General features: G+C 40.7%; 1 protein-coding gene across 12 annotated transcripts in view; it reads left to right on the top strand.

The window, feature by feature from the left end:
- KALRN (kalirin RhoGEF kinase) overlaps window positions 1-16,806 on the top strand; it is a 484,636-nt gene that overhangs the window by 207,321 nt on the left and 260,509 nt on the right. For all 12 annotated transcript variants that reach the window (XM_039555510.1, XM_039555513.1, XM_039555508.1 and 9 more), the window contains one exon: window positions 12,595-12,717. In XM_039555510.1, the coding sequence (XP_039411444.1) occupies window positions 12,595-12,717 (123 nt within the window). The remainder of the gene's footprint in view (window positions 1-12,594; window positions 12,718-16,806) is intronic.

Raw genomic sequence — 16,806 nt, 5'->3', positions numbered from 1 at the left:
GGCAGCTAAACTGTGTCAAATCTGCCATTTCCCTCACCTAGTCATGGACAAAAAAGAATCATTGGGTAACTGTGGGGGCGAACCTTCTTCAGCATCTATAACAATAAACTACTTGCAAATCCCTTCATCTTTAAGAGGAGGATGAATCCTGCACAGCCTGCATCTCTCAGTTCAGGAACCTGTGTGCAGGCACTTGCAGCCTTTGCAGGCTGCAGCTCTCAATTAAAGATGCAGCAAGCTGACCTCTGCTGTCGGAAGTTGCCTTCTGACAGGTTGCTAATTCCATCCACAATTTGTTGCCCCCAATCTAAAGTGAAGAGTTGTCGGAGCGGGAAGTAATCGTGGTGGGCTCTGTGGGAAGTGTTCATTATTTTGACCACTGCTGGTCACACTTAATAAGATCCTGTTCTTGGCACCTGTAGGAAAAAAAACCACTACCAGATTTTTGCAAGATCAGGAGATCATTATAGAAGTTTTTAACTTTCCTCAAGCAAAAACAGAGTTCATTTCTGCTAATTTGACTGTAAAAGAAAAAAGCCTTCATTATTAGTGATATTCCAAAGGAGCTTGCAGCTTTTTCACCATGTCAGGCTTGTATCCTGCTACTTTCCAATTTATCAGTCATGACCACAGGGGGTCTTCCCTTGTATGCCAATATTGTGAATGTTTGCTTTTCTGCCTTTCCATCCATCAGGAGAAAGCTTGGGGACAAAGCTGGTGACCACAGGACAACCTCACAAGTGCACACCAACTGCTTTGTGCTGCTCCTACAACTAAAACCAGCTACAAACCCCATTTTGCTATCTGGTTTGAGGAAGCGTGGGATTGCCTTGCCTGCTGAGCAGAGCAACTCAGGGGTTGAAGTAAATATATATATCAGAAATTCTCTTCCTTGTGGCTGTTGTTCTAGTGGTGAATGTCACCTTCCATGGCTGTAACCATCACTTATTTTTCTGTGGTAAAGGGGGCAGGACCCTTTTGTAGCCTCCCATTGACATTTCTGTTTCTCTTGCAACATGTCTGCTGCTGCTGGCTCAACAGCTCTGAGGGTACAAACTTCCGCCCTTAACACTTCCATGACCCAAGTTCAGACTCCAGAAGCAACGAACACAAGAATCTTCTGAAGGCATTTGTACTAATTTTTCAGATGTGGACAGCTGTCCATAAGGAAGGGCAATCATCTGCCAGACACTGATTTCTGTTGAGCTGGATTGGCTTTGGAGTAGCAGAATGAAGTGCAAAGGACTCAAAGTTCAAAGCTAAAAATTGGGAATTAAAAACCACAGGGGTTAACTGCCTTGCCTCCTGTGGCACAGGAAGCCTGTGCTGCAGTGGGAGTCCCGATCTGATGTGTAAAATAAATATCCCAGTGCTTTCCTTCTTTCTTTATTAATTCATTCTGCCCTGTGCTGCCAGATCGGGTGGGGTTTTTTTCTTTTACTGGCAGCTAAATATGTTGCCTCCACAGCACTTGGAATTGAACCTGATCTTTTAGCTGGGGATGTAAAAACACTAACAATGCCTCACTCTGCTGCTGCAGCTCGGGATGAGGAAGAGCTGCACGTTTCCTTCATGCTGAGCGTGCCCTATAGCACAGTTACGGGATCCAGGGTCACTCTCTGTCCCATTTACGCTGGAGCATCCAGCACACTCGTGACCTCTCAGTGTAAGAGGGCACAGCACTGCCTGAGCCATGGTGTGGTTCCTGCTCTGTTTGCAGGCTCTGGCAGCAGCCACCTCGCTGCCCATCCACCCTTGACTGTAAGGAAGCGGCTCGGAGCCGCCGCTGCTGGAACTGGAACATGGTGTGCTCTGCTATTTGTAGTTTCCTGCTGCCGACACTGGATACGCAGTTACTATTCCTCTTGCTTCCTCCATGAACATTAGAATGGGTCCAAAAATAATTGAAGGCAGTATGTTCTGGTGGAATATTTTTGCATTTGCAGAAATTTCCTCTTTCTTTCGCTTGCCAATTTTGATAGGGAGCATTTTGAGGCTTTTTCAGCATCTCCAACTTGGCACTGCTGGGAGGCACAGGAATGCTCCCCTGATCAGTATGGCACAAAAAAGAGGTTTGGCACCCGAATACAGGCTTAAAACTCATTTTTAAGGATGATTATAGCATGTTTTAACCACAAAGTTCTGCTTTAGCTAGTGAAGATGAGAAGACCCAAATGCTCTAAAGGGCAACAAAGCCCACACATCTAGAAAAAGAGAAGAAAGCTGGTTTTTTTTTATTTATTGCTTTGATCCTCAAAAAGGTTAGGTGATAAGAGACTAGCTGTCAGGAAATAATGTAATTAAGATGTACATGAGGTTCACAGATTTATTGTGCAGCATCTTTCAGATGTAGCCATGTGATTATTTCTAAATTAACGTCTTCCTGGCCTGGCTGAAATGCTTTCAGTGGCCCACATTTGGCAGAGCTTGGGGTCTTAAAAGTGTGTCTTAAATTACCCTTGATATCTATTTATAGGGAACAGATAAAGGTGGGTATACAGCTGAGAGGTTGCTTTCTCAGGAGCTGGTAAGGGTTGAAGAGGAAAAACCAGGAGCATGGTCTGTGGATAGCTTCCAGAAGTATCAGTGTCATTTAAAACCAGGTCGCTCTGAGTTTTTTTCTTACAAATCATGCACATTGTAGAAACTAATTCAGAAATATTTTCTTGAACTCTCATGTCTCTCAAGACCTCTCTGTATTATTTGGCACCAGAGTCCTGGATGCCTTATGTCCTGCACAGGTGCTGAAGAGGTGCCACAGACAAAACAGTCTTGAGTTGAGGAATTTTGCTCAGTTTAAAGCTTATGAACACAAACTTCTGATCTTGATTTGGGTGTTGAGAGGAAAAAGCAGAACACACTGCCATAAACACCTACTTTTCTCTGGCTTAAATTTCCCTCATTTTTGACTTGGTTTATAACCAGTCCATCAAAATTTTTTTGGTGGGCTGGTGGGCAGCGGGGCATGTCAGGGATAATATTCACATAAGTTTGTTTTTGCTGCTGTTATAGCTGTTCTCTGGTTCTTAATTTTTTTCTGCTGTTGTTCCTTAGAGTTCCTACCCTGACATGGGCCACTCATCCCTCAGGTGTGACCCCACAGTGTGTCTCCAGCCCTCAGCAACCCTCATTTTCTTTCCCTAACAGCTTGTATCCAGGTGTTCTCTGGCTGATTAATGTTCTGGCACCACGGTCAGGCTCTGGCCTGTGGTGGTCCCTGATGGGGCCCCCCTCAGTGCCAGAGCTGGTAGGAAGTGGTTGGTGGCAGCTCAGGACCCCCTGAAGGCCACCTTGTGAGATCCAGGGGCTCTGCCAAGGGGGCAGTGAGACCCAGTGCCAGCTGTGGAGCCACCTGTGCCACCTCACCAGCTGCAGACACTGTCTGCCCTTCCAGCTCCACAGATTTGCCAGAGCAAGGGGAAACATTGAACTAATTGATTTGTGGGATGGAGTAAGGAGGGCTGTACACCCCAAAGTCCAATGGAAAGCTGATATCCTTGGCTTTTCATCAGACATTCCAGCAACCAGACATGAAGCAACATGACATGTCAGGAGTTTAAAGCTATGGTTACACCACAGCTCCATCTCTGGGCCTCAGACACACTTGGGTTTGGTAGGGGAAATGCCATGATTCTGGTACCAACCAGTAAACATCTGTCTGGCTGTTTTGTTCTTAGTGGCAGCTATTTGGAGTCACAGGAATGTCACACATTCAGCCAGGAAGAGAAACAGAGTCTGTAACAAAGTCACCAAACTTCTACAGCATTTTCAACTGAGTGAAAATTTCTTCTGAAAACTGAGAGGAAGATCCCTCATCTAGGGGGGGAAATTTTCATAATTTACACTGTGTTTTCCATTCACATGGCTGTTGTCTGTTTATATCTTTTACTATTACATTCCCTATCCAACCAATGAATTAATTTCCACTTAGACAGAAAGCAGTTCTCTGTAGATGATCTGTGCCCAGAAAAGGCCATTTCCATTTTAAGGAACAGAAAATCCTTTCCAGGAATTCCCAAGTGTTTGATGTTACTAAGTGTGGTGGAAAGGTGCAATATTTCAAAAAGCAAGCAAAAAATGCAGATGTATAAAATACGCCCAGATGTCATTAGTCATATTTTTGTGTTCAGGATCTGTAATTTTCTCCCACCTTCAACAATAAAATTCTTACTTTTTTATTCAACATTGTAGGAATTACAAGCCTTACTTTGTGCATGGCTGTGGCTTGATATGTGTCAAGAAAAAATACACAGATCTCTTACTCTGGCATTTAGTAGGAACATTCAGTGTGAGTATGTTGGAAGTGGTGCTCTGCTATAAATACAAAGCTATTTGTCACGTCACACATCTCACTAATTTTCTAGTGGGTTGACAGTTGGGCCCATTGTCTGGAATAATTTAATGTGCTGTAGCCTTACTTACTGTACTCTATGAATCATATACACAGATATCCATAATGGAAAAGCTGTGCTCATGCAGCATGGAGGTTTACACAAATACAGCTGTGGGTCTGAATCTTCAGCTGGTGTAAATTGGCCTCGTTGGAACTACACCAATTTATCCTGGCCATGGACTGCACAGAACACATGTGAAAGGGAAAGATCTGGCAGAAGTATTGGCTTGTCCGTCACCATCTGTAAACACGAGACAAACACAAAAACAAACACAGTGTTGCATTTAGGCCCTGGCTTAGCAAAGCATTTAGATGTATGTAGAGTTCTATTTTAAAGCTGCAAGTGCTTTGATTTAATTAGGGCTGTATTTATAGAGTGGCAGCAGGAATTACAGCAGATTGGAATTTTTTTGTTGTTGAAACGGTTTCCATAAAATCTGTTAATTCATGAAAAAAAGTTAAATGTGCTATCAAAGTTTTCTTTAAGTCCAAAATTTATTCTGGAGCCAGTACCCTGCTGCCTGAGAACAGCCATTTTGCTGGTGACTGTGCAGGTACCCAGCCCACTGTCAGGGCCCTGTGGGCACTGGTGGACATTAATGACCAACCTCACTGCCAGCTTTGCCACAGGCCCTGCTCAGCCTGGCCACAGGCACTGCTGAGCCAGACACTGATCCATCAGTTCATTTTGTGGCATGACCTGGGACATCCCTCGTTGCTGTGGAACTGTGCTGTGGTCAGGGGCTGCATCTGGTTACCCTCACTGGGCCTGATCCTGACCTGCTGGTTGACTTCAGAGCTTAAGCTTAGACTTGTCACCAGAGCTTGTGTTATGTCCTCTTGTTTAAATCTGGTTGCTGTCAGGTTTAAACCTCAGGGGCTGTGGGACAGGCTCTGGTTAAAGAGGCCCTTGTTCTACTTGTTGGGTCTTAGTTTCTGGCTCCTTATCCCATAGGGAGCAGCTAGCCTGGACAGTCAGCATCAGTTCTCTGTTGTGCTGAATTTAGCTCAGAGGCTTGACTGGAGGGATTTTTCTGTATTCCAGGTAGAAGTCCTGATTCTTTAGACTGTTGGCATTTCCCATGTGCTCCTTCATGGAGGTGTTGCACTTCTGTTGGCCTTTCCCAGCCGTCTAGGTGACCTAGACATATGGCTGGTTCCAATTAAATTGTAGTTTTGATTCTAGTCTGGAGACATTGGGGGAGTTTCTTGATTGTCTCTTATAAAGTTAGCTCACATGCAAATCTTTCCTGGATTGTCCCCTTGCATGTCAGTGTAGATTGTGTGTGTACCACAAATCTGTTGCACAGTATTCTTTTTTGTTCAAATACTGGCTAAATTCAATTGCAAAAGATGTGAGAAATATGCCTTGGTTTTTGTTTAATTGAGTTGTTGTGAATACTTGAACTCCCTTAATGAGTTAGGAATAGACCTTGTAGCTGGAAACTTTCTAAACCTCAAGAGAGGAACTCTGGCAGTTACTGTTATTATTTCGTTTATATTGTGGAAACATATAAAAATGAACTTGCTTAGCTGTACATGCTCTCCGTGTGGAACTTTCTGTTGTAGATTATTCAGTTTTAACACTGGCTGGACATTTTTGAAAATACAAAATGCACGTGGACTCTTAAATGGACCTCTCTTTAATAAGTGATGTATGCTTACCTCCAGCATTTCCCAGCCTGTGAATCATGGATATTAAGTTCCTTCATAGTTGGGGAAGGTATTTGATAAAACAGATCTATTGTTGGAAGCCCTTAAGTGGCTGCAGTGCTTGCCTTGAAAAAATTTATGGGGTCCACAGATTGGAAGAGATTGGAAAGCACTAATCTAGTAGGGATTTCATCTGTTTTATAATTTCTGATCTACCCTCTCCTCAACTACAGGCAAGACATTCTTTTAAATTAACATTTTTTGTCTCCTTGTTAGCAGCATAGGGAGGCATAGTGAGAGAATGCATTTATGACTACCTGGATTTCAAAACCCTGCCTCATATTTTTCCTAAGTGCTCTTGAACTTGCTCATATTCAGAACGTCACCTGAGTTGTGCTTGTCAGAGTAAATCACATAAACACTACTGGTCTTTGTCAGTATTTATGCAGGGAACTACCAAGAGAAAAGATACTGAGGCAAAGCAGAAGGTACTGACGTTGATCCAGCAGCTGTTGCTCTCCCATTTTTGTATCTCCTTTTCTAGAGCTGATGCCAGAAGCACTGCACAAGTTACCCGAAATGATGTCAGCTGGAGTATTTAAAAAAAAAAAGAATCAACATTTCTCAAAGTCCTATTAGGATCTCAGCTGGGATTGAAAGATATCCATGAACTAAAACAAGTGCAGAGAAAGGCTGTGTATCTTAAGAAGCTTTAAAAGAGCTGGGCTCTATTAAAACAAACAGCAGGAGAGACAATGAACCCACCTGTTCCACACTGGAAAAGGTTAAACACCTGGTTAAACACTTTTTTAACTTGTAGGGAAATATTGACCTTAGAGAAAATGTGTATAAACTGGATGTGAACCTTGTGTAGATCAGAGTGTATACGAAGAGCTCAGTAACAGGAGCAGAAAGTTTTTGGAGCTGCTTCTCATAGGAGGAGCCAAGCTGTAGCACTTCACTAGTTTTCAGGTGGAGCTTCATCTCTTTACGAAAGGAAATTTTATCCTGTGGTTAGCTGCCAAAGCAGTGATTGGACTTGACCTGAATATCCCTTTGGAACCGTTTTCTTTGTATGTGTCCTATATTGTTCCTCAGGATGGTGTGGCTATAATGGTTATCATTCAGCCTTTAATTATATAATAATAATATATATAATATATAATAAATATAATAAACCATATGAGTTTGATATTTATGGCTCAGAACCTAGAGAAAAGATGATTTGCTACAAGCCTGTTCATAATTAATTCCAGCCATCATATAGCATTCGATAGATTTGAGATTTATTATTTCCAGCATGTTTAAACAATTTCATTAATAAATATATTCAGTTCACTGGCTGCCAAGGACATGAGGCTGTAATCCTCTCATCAATACCACTTGGCATAGGGTGTGCTGCCAGCCATGTGCTGGGCACATTATCCTGTGGTGCTCTGCACTGCTGTGTTCAGAATCCAGTGCTAAAGCTCCTCAGCAAGCACTGACAAAAGCCAGAGAGCAGAGGTTTTTATCTGAAATGATGTTACAAATCTCATTTTAGCTGATGTAGAGCTGGACTGTGCACAGCCTACATACATGCTCTTCCATATCCGTGTGTTTCTCGTCTGTTCTCAAACAGCTGTTCTCACCCTGTACTCACTGGCCTGCCAGATGTTACAAATCCAGGGAAAATATGGAGTCACGTTCTTTCTCTGTAGGACTTATGACCAGCTTGAGACCTGCTGTTTGGTCTAACACTTAACCTGGATTTTCTAGTAACTCATCAACTATGATGACAAAACATGAAGTTAAGGACTCATTGTTGCCAGCAGGACTGATGCTGGAGATGTGATCTGATACCCTAATCTCAAGTGAAGTTGCCTCAAGACCACATCTATAATAATTACTGGTGCATATATGATCACTAGTGACAGTGAGGCTAGATGCTTTACAATGCATGGGGAAGAGACCCTTTGGATCATTCTTAGTTCTTCTGACTCTCTTATAAAAGACTAATTTCCTTAATAAAATGTAGCATTTAACATTCTTCAGCATATGCATTCAATTTCCTTTATGTATTGTTAGAAACAGGACTACAAGAGATAATCTCATTGAAAGTTTATCTTCTTTTTTATGTGTTCTTAACCCCTCGCCTGCTTCTCAGTCACTGGAAAACTCCTGACTGACTACTTAACTGGTCTCCAGATTATCTACAGCAATGTGGAGAAGCGCCAGTCTGGGAGACATTGAGGACAGTTGGTTCATGTGTTTTTAGTGATGTAATGTCCAATCTTAGTTATTCTGCACTGCTGTTTAGTGTGAATTCATGACCGCAGGAATGATTAGAAGGCTTGAGAGCAGAATTATTTCACTGGCAGTCAGCATGACTCCAACTAAGAAGCAAGTCACAGGAATAATTAAAGATCAATTAATTTTATGGTAATCACTAGACTAGGTGTTAAGACAGTCTTTTTCATGGATGGGATGAGATCAGTTGATACATTGCTGTATAGCAACGTTAGAGTGACACAGAAAATCTGTTTGCTGAGACACTGTGTCTGGCTTAAACTGATCTCATGGGGCACATTCTCCACATTTTGATATTTATTGTATTAAAAACTCATTCCTTTGACAGGGAAACTGACTTGTCAAAGGATCTTGAACTTTTTTCCAGGAGCCCATGTTAGCCCCTTCAAACTGGGGCAGTCCTTGCAGGGTTGAGAGAAATTGCAGTTGTTGGGTCATTGCCATGTTCACATCCGTAATGGTGCATTTTAATTAAACAAACGAGGCAGCACACTTGCTTCAGGAACACAGGAAGCATCAGAGTTCCTCAAGTGGAAAACAAGTTTCACTTGAAAGCTTTCAGGACATATTGCTGGTAATATGGGCCAGGTTAGACAATGTTGACAGACCTTCATATCGGAACTTCCTGGCCACCCATTGCAAACTCTCACAGCACCATCACAACTCACCTGTCATCTGGTATTTTCAGAGCCTCAACTTGGAGTCATATTGTTATGAGAAAATTGTTTAAGACCATTTTAGATTTTTTTGGTCAAAGAAAACACAATCCGTTATATCTCAAAAGGAAATAAGGCCCCGTTTTTAGGTATTTCTTTATTTAAATTCCATCATTGTTAAGTAAATCTTGTGACTTGTGGTAGTGTGTAATACTTACGATTTCCATGCATCCTTGATCAGGAGGATGAAAATAAAAAGTATTCCATGATGCCAGACCTGTGCAATCAAGAAATTCCAGTACTCTCTTCTGGGTACTTGGGAAAATGCCTGCAGTTAAGTAAGCATTAAGCAGAAATCCTGGAGAAGTCACTGAAGGAACCAGCCCTGGTGTCAAAATCAGTGTGGACAAATCCAAGCAGTCCTGTGCCAGGCTGTGCTGTTTGGAGGGGCAGGTTGGTGTTTCTGCCCTGCACAGGACTGTACTATGCAGAGGCACCAGTTCATCTGGAACTTGTTTGGGTACCTCAGACACACCAATCATTGCTTAAGGTCGGCATGTCTGCAGTTTGCAAAGCCCTGGCTGCTGGCTAAAGCAAGAGTGAATGTAAACACTGCTTATTAGTCATTAAGACTTGAGAGGAACAAAAGTTTTTACAAAAAGCAAAAGCATCATTAACCCTACTTTAGCCCATAGTGAATCTGCACCATTTTTTACTCTCTACTGGTCCCTGTGCATCTTGCTTGATTTTCTCCTGACTCCAAACCATATGAAACTCAAAACTCTTCATTCTCTGGGCTTTTGTGTGGGATGTGAGAGAGTCAGGATGAGATTCTAGATTGTACTGATAGGGGATAATTTCCTACTGGAAAACTGGTCTGCTGAAACCAAAGCAGTATCATAGAAAGATTCAAAGTCTAAACTGAAAGTGAGTCTCTTTCAAAAATGTGCTGTTATCTACGGATAGAACTGGTTTGGAAGGTGGTACATATCTCATTATTGAGGTCTATCGCTCAGTGTTGCTCAAAATTCTTGAAGGACATCCTTTAAACTGTTGTTGTGTATTTCAGTTGATTTAACAAGACAAAAAAAAGGCTAATCATCTCTTAAACTGCTTTTCTTTTTCTTGATAGTTTATTATTTTATGTTAAAAAGGAGAAGCATGACTTAACTTAAGCTAGATTCTCATCCAGCAATATGTGTGTAGATTAGATGAAGGAAATGCTCCCTATCCACAGAACAGTAGATTACTTGTTTAAATTACTTGTCTTAAAAAGATCCCGATTCGGCTTTGCTGAGCATAAAATATTAAATTACTGTTTATTTTTAGTGGATTGCTGCCAATTTTCTTCTCCCTGACTGTCTTCAGATTGTTTAAAACATTAAAAAAAAATGTTCTCATCAAACATATATCTACTTACAAGAAATCTCTGTTGGTCTTTCCACAGAGACATAAAATTTTGTTGTTGGGACATGAACTTTGCTGTTATGGAATTTTCCTTTCTTTATTACCTTTGTGGTTTTCCTGTTCTCTTTTTTTTTTTTTTCTTTAAGCCCAAGAGTATGGCAAATTATGTTGTGCTAATGTTGCTTATTAAATCTTCATAAAGTGAGAAAATGGAATCCAAGGAGAAAGCTTTAGATGTCTCTTCAGGTGTAGTAGGTTGTTTCATTCTGTTTAATTGGCAGTAATGTTTGAAAACTCTGACCTCATCCTTGCAAAAATTTTGTTAATTGTTTCCTGAAAAATGGTGATAGGCCTGGTCCGCTCCATTGGTAGAAATGACAAAGTAACTGTGTCACTGATATTACTCTGTACTTGCATCTTTGTAATTTGAACCAAATTTGGCTTTTAGGAGCATTTATCAACACAAAATACAAGGCTGGTGTAGAGTCTATAGTTGCAAGTGTATTTTCATAAATAAAAGATTAAGAAGTCAGACATATGTGACAGATTTTTGGGACCAGGTCAGTGTAGTGTGTCTGCTGACACTTGGAATGTTTATTTGCCTTTTGTTGAAAGGGATATTCAACGTTATTTTTGCAAATCCCCTCCATACAGCAGAGCACTCCCATGCTGGATTGAGTGCTCAGCATGAAATGCTGTTTTTCCTGAGGGAATCTTAGGTGACCCATGCAGGGCCTTTTCTCTCCTCTCAGGAGCACCATCTCCACAGGGAATGGGGAACTGACCCTGAGCAACTACAGCAACATACAGTGCCTCAGCAGCGGGCTCTGAGTGTTCTTCAGGTGTCACAGGTCAAAAATTGTTATGCAGTGCTGAAGAACAAACCAGCTTTTTACTGGAGGACATGTAAATGTTGTAACAAACATCTGGACTGATCTTCTGACCCTAAGGTGGTTACTTAGAAGGTGCATCACTGCCTTTTTGCCTTAAAACACTTTCTCTAACACCAGGGACTGAACTGACCTGACCTTTGCTGCCTCTATAATTAGTTCCTCTTTTTTTATAATGAATTAATGGGGGGGGGGGGGGGGGGGGGGGGGAGTGTGCGTTGTTGGTGGTATTATTATTATTGTTATTATTATTGTTGTTGTTGTTGTTGTTGTTGTTGTTATGAAAGAGTTCTTATTAATGGATAGTTCCCTAGCTTACTGGGATGGAGATAAGGGAACATGATTTTAAAGGGATCCTGCAAAAAAAAATGTTTGCAGGAAAGAAGAGATCTGAGATTGCAATTTCCTGCAGAGCTGTAGTCAGGGGTAAAGAATGAAAGGTTCTCACTTTGAATGCATTTAGTCTCTAATACAACACAGAACAAGCTAAAACATGAATGCACTATCTCTTAGCTGACTTGTGACAGCTCATAATGAATGAACGTTCTGCAGATTGAAATGTCACACTGACGTGCTTCTGAATAAGGAATGAGTTTCATCAGCTTTATTCAATATATTTCTATCTCTGTCTGAAGTATTGAACAATCCATTTTGCTTGGGAATTTATTTGGAAGTGGAAGAAGTTGAAATGTGTGCTCTCTATAGATATTAATAAAGTACTTTTTTTCTTTTTTCCTCCTCATTCCCAAAAATAGTAAGTGAAAGGCTGGATTCTGGCTTTGAAATTGGAAAGATCTATGAAATAAAAGTGTAGAAAGTCAACTGGCTATTTGAATGTAATATTTGGAAACTTTATATATAGATAAAAAAGAAAGGGGTTTGAGAAAATCACATCATAATACTTACAGAATTTTTGGTCCATTTATGGATTAAAAGTACTTTACAGACTGCTAGATCTTTGGTCAATGAAGCAATCCCTGATTACAGTTCCTCTGCTGCTATCTTTCTTTATATGAAATTCCCATTACTTATAGGAAAAGACTATGGGATCAAGCTTACTGAGGAACATGTTTTATGAATTATTTTTCCTGACCTATCATTCTGCTAATAGTGAAATTTGGCAATAACTTCAATGCTTCCATTGCTCAACAGCAGTTTATTTTAAAGGGCACCATAGGTCAGGTGATTTTCTCTGTGTTGCATACATTTATCTCAGAAGAGGACTTTTATATTTTGCACTCTCTTACTGTTTCCCTCCTTGTCTAACTCTATTTTTTTTCCCTCTCTCTTTTGCAAACCCTTCTAGATGTTCGACTGGATCAGCCACAATAAAGAGTTGTTCCTACAGAGTCACACGGAGATCGGTGTGAGCTACCAACACGCCCTGGACCTGCAGACACAGCACAACCACTTTGCCATGAATTCCATGGTGAGTTGAGGGCACACTGTGACCAGCACAGGAGGGAGGAGAGGGCCAGCACAGGAGGCCACCTCCAGTGCACAGGGCTCTATGGACCTGTGAGAGGTGATGTAAGGAAGGTCAGGCTGGCTGTGACAGCAGCAGTGTTGCTCTCTACCCAGACACTGATCTATGGTTACTTCCTTGACTTAAGAGCAGCACAGTCCTGCGGAGTTTGTCTACATTTTGAAGAGCAAATACAGTATTTTTTAAGTTTTTGACATTTCTTTGACAGGGAATTAATGCAAGCTGTAGGTGGCACCTTAATAAATTATGCTTCTCCCTCCACACCCTGCTAAGGTACTTTTCAAAACCTTGAAAAGGAGACACTAATCAAGCTGTCAGTTGTGGCCACAGTGGGATTTTGCCTCTTTCAGTTGTTAATCGGTCAGAACTTTTGAATGCAAATCAAAATACCTTTCTTTTTTTAAAAAGAAAAATCATCATACCTTTGTAAGTGCTTTGCTCATTTTCTTATTCTTTCCAGACACAAGGTATTTGTTCTGGAAACTGCCCTGCTTTCAGCACAGAAATGAGGACAAGGATGTATTGATGTTTTGATTATTGCAGTGGGATAGAAAAATGCATGGATACCCCCTGCTGCAACTGCACAGTGCATAGATGAGCCCTCTCTGAACACTCTCTGCCAACTACAGCAAAGCTTGCCCTGAGTAAACCACTCCTGCAGGTGAACCTCCTCCTGCTGTGCAGGGTCAGGCTACAGCTGCACAGGGGCTGACACCTCGGAGGTGGTTGAAGTTGATGGTGTAAGTCACTGGAGAGCCACACCTGCTCTGGTACTGGAGAGCAGCTGTCTGAAATGGGAAAAAGAGATCCCACCTACCCGAGGAAGCTACAGACCTCACACTGCTTTCATCAGGTTACAGGCATTAACCCTGGGATTCTGGTGAAATTCCAGGTCAGGTAATTAACTTTTCTGACCTGAATTCCACAGGCCGTTTCCACCTACCTAGCTATTCCCCACTTAAATCACTGTGCCTCACTAGGGCATTGCATAACAGTGGGAGATGACAAATGTTTATAATGCATATTAATGTGTTTATTGGGATTATATCTGAACAGAGCAGTGAAAACCAGGCTCTAGGCACCTCATTGTTAAACTTGCCATCACAGTGCCATCTAGCAAAATCCAGGATAACACTGCCTCCATATAACACTGCTGCTCTCAGAGTCCCAACAAGTAAATGTATCCTGGAGGTTAGTGCATTAAAATTCATTTGACTTATTAAAGATACAAATTTGGCCATAATTCTTCAGAAAATACCATTAGAAGAGTCATGCTGAAGGATCTCCCTTTATCCTTTTTTATGGTAATAATACCACAAAATATGGTAATGTAAAATAATGTTGTGTGGTATTTTTCTTAAAATAACAGGCAGTTAGGCTTGGAAAGAGATCATTGCTGTTAATAGAAAATTAACGAGTGACAGGGATAGGCCACCTAATGGAAGAAAAGTTATTTTCCTCAATTTTTCTTCCATCTGTCCCCAAGTGAACCTTTAAGAATGAGGAATGTGAGGAAGTGAGAGATTAGCAAAGTTTTTGAGGGGAGGAGCCCCAAAATGTAACAAATATCCCAAACACTCCCTATAGGAATATAACAGATACAGCTGTACATCATTCTTCATATGCTACTTTTCCTTTAGCTGTAGTTGAATTTTAGAACCAGAATCCCCTCTGATGATGGGGTGATGTCTTCTCTTTGGTTTTGGATCAACATCAATTCATATAGAAAACAGGAACAGTTTATTCAACTTAAATTTTTCATTTGAAATAATTCTTGTGCTGTGCTCTTTTAGTAGGGACTTAGAAAAATTCTTCAGCAGATTTCAGTTGTCAGAGATAGGACAATGAGTTGTGGTATTGTTATTGGCAGTATGGCAAACTTGGGTTAAAAAAGACTCTAGAATTCCTCACAATCAAAAAGGTTTTTCTAGACTCTCCCTGTGGCTGAAAGGCTTCTATTTGGATTATGCATCTGCACAGTGGCCTTTTTAGAGGGTATTTCAATGCCAGGATTGCACAGGTTGGGAAATGAGGTGAGTTTTCCAGCCTGAAGAGATTGGCTTGTGGAATTAGACAGGGCTACTGTCCTGCAGAAGGCTGGGCATCCCACTTTTGAAACAGCAGACGTGGGGGTGTATCAGGCTGAAAGGACATTTGGAAAATAGTGGGGAAAGGGTAATACCATTAAGATATGGCTACTTGAACTAACCTGGAGCTGCTGTTCTACGTGAGCATAGTGCTACCCTCAGCAGTGATGTACCAGTTTTTTAGATGGAGCAAAGTCTTTGCCAGAAAAATCTGGAGTGAGTCCTGGTTTCCTCAGAAGTCAGTGTTGTGAACATGAGGGTGTTGGCATGCAGGAGACATCAGCTTGCTGCATTAGAGTGTTGGGCTGCATACAAGTCACTCCATAGGTAGTAAAGCATGCAGGAAGAGCCAGAGGAGACTGAAACTAAAGTGACCTTTTCCTCTCTTATTTTTATGGCAATATCTTGTTTCTGTTGTTCATGCTGCCATTTGATTTCTGTTGGAGACTGTTGGAAAATGACTGCTACATATTACTTGATAATGTTTATATTGCAGTAAGAGCAGGAGATTTAAGGCACTGTTACAGCTCCTGAGCACTTTCAAAGGAAGAAATGGGTTTTGCCTTGCTGTCTGTTGACAAAGTCTCTGCTCCTACAATATTAATATACATAAATTTTTTTTGCCCCTCAAAAATATTCTTGCATTAGATTACCCACTGATAAACATTTGTGAAGTTCAGGATTAGGATTAAGTTATGTAGTGCAGAACATGTTAGAGAAACTGTAGCTCTGGTGAATTTACTGTTGTGTAGTTGCAGATAGGTACTCATTAGTGTTTATAATGCAATATTTCTCAGTCTCTTCATGTAATACACTTGGCTGCAAAAAGAAAATGTCAGGAATTCTTTCCAGTGTCTTTAACAGAGAAAGGGGAGATTATTACCGTCACATTTGTTTGCTGTCCCAGGTAGAGTACTGTGACCCACACAAGTCTGAAAACTTACGATTCTGGAGAGCTTTAATAAGACAAAACAAGTATTAGGTTTATATCTGAGGAGTCTACAAGCTCTCTCATACTAATTACAAAACTCAGATATCTAGCTACCATGCTTCGGGCTCAGGACATGGAGATTGGTTCAAGAAGAATGACTTTTCAAACCCAGTTAGATGGTGTTTAAATGTTTTGTTTGTTAGTTGGGATTTTTAAATATATATACTATATATATAATTTTTTTTTTCTGAACTTTGAGAGTGAGCTAGATCACACTATAAACTTTTTTTTTTTAAATGGGAATTTGCTTTTAATTGTGATTTTGCTAGAAATTTGATTTATAAGTTAGCTGGATCTTTTTAGATGCAGTACATCAGCAACTATTGGATTGAGAATAGCTCAGCTGTTGGAAGTCTGAGTAATAAAATAATGAAATCTTGAAGTACTTTTTTTGGTTGTGGGGCTTGGGCTTGTTTATGGTACTGGATTTTGTTTTGTGTTTTTAATACATTAAGATCAGTATCGAGTGAAGATCTGGAGGAGGACAAAGTAGCTAAAGGTGCTGTATGTTTTGCAGGGAAAAAGCCTATAAACTTCGGTGGAAGTTGATCAGATCTTGGATCTCTGAGGTGTTTGGTTTTGATTGTGTTTGTTGTTTGGATTTTTTTCTTTACACTGTGCCTAGTGTCCCTTAAGCCTGGCATAACTAATAATAATTAAAATATGATCTTCAGTTTCTCTAGAAAATGCATGCTCCTAATGTTTATTGGGTCATGCCTTTTGTTGCATGATCTTCCTGTACATCTCTGTAGGCATGCTGTGACCAAAGCTCCTTCTCGGAAAAACAATTTGGTACTCTTGTTTGTTACAATAATAATTCTTCCTTTTAAATGATCAATGTGGGATGTGGGGAAATCATATATTTGAGGTAATAAACTGTAGTATGGTATTTTTCTTTTAAATAAGGAGCATAGATTATTTTTTTCTGTGATTCAAGGCAGTGCTTGTTTTCAC

This window comes from Corvus cornix, chromosome 7 (genome assembly GCF_000738735.6).
Source record: "Corvus cornix cornix isolate S_Up_H32 chromosome 7, ASM73873v5, whole genome shotgun sequence".
Classification (NCBI taxonomy): Eukaryota; Metazoa; Chordata; class Aves; order Passeriformes; family Corvidae; genus Corvus; species Corvus cornix.
This window is presented reverse-complemented; position numbering and strand designations above follow the sequence as displayed.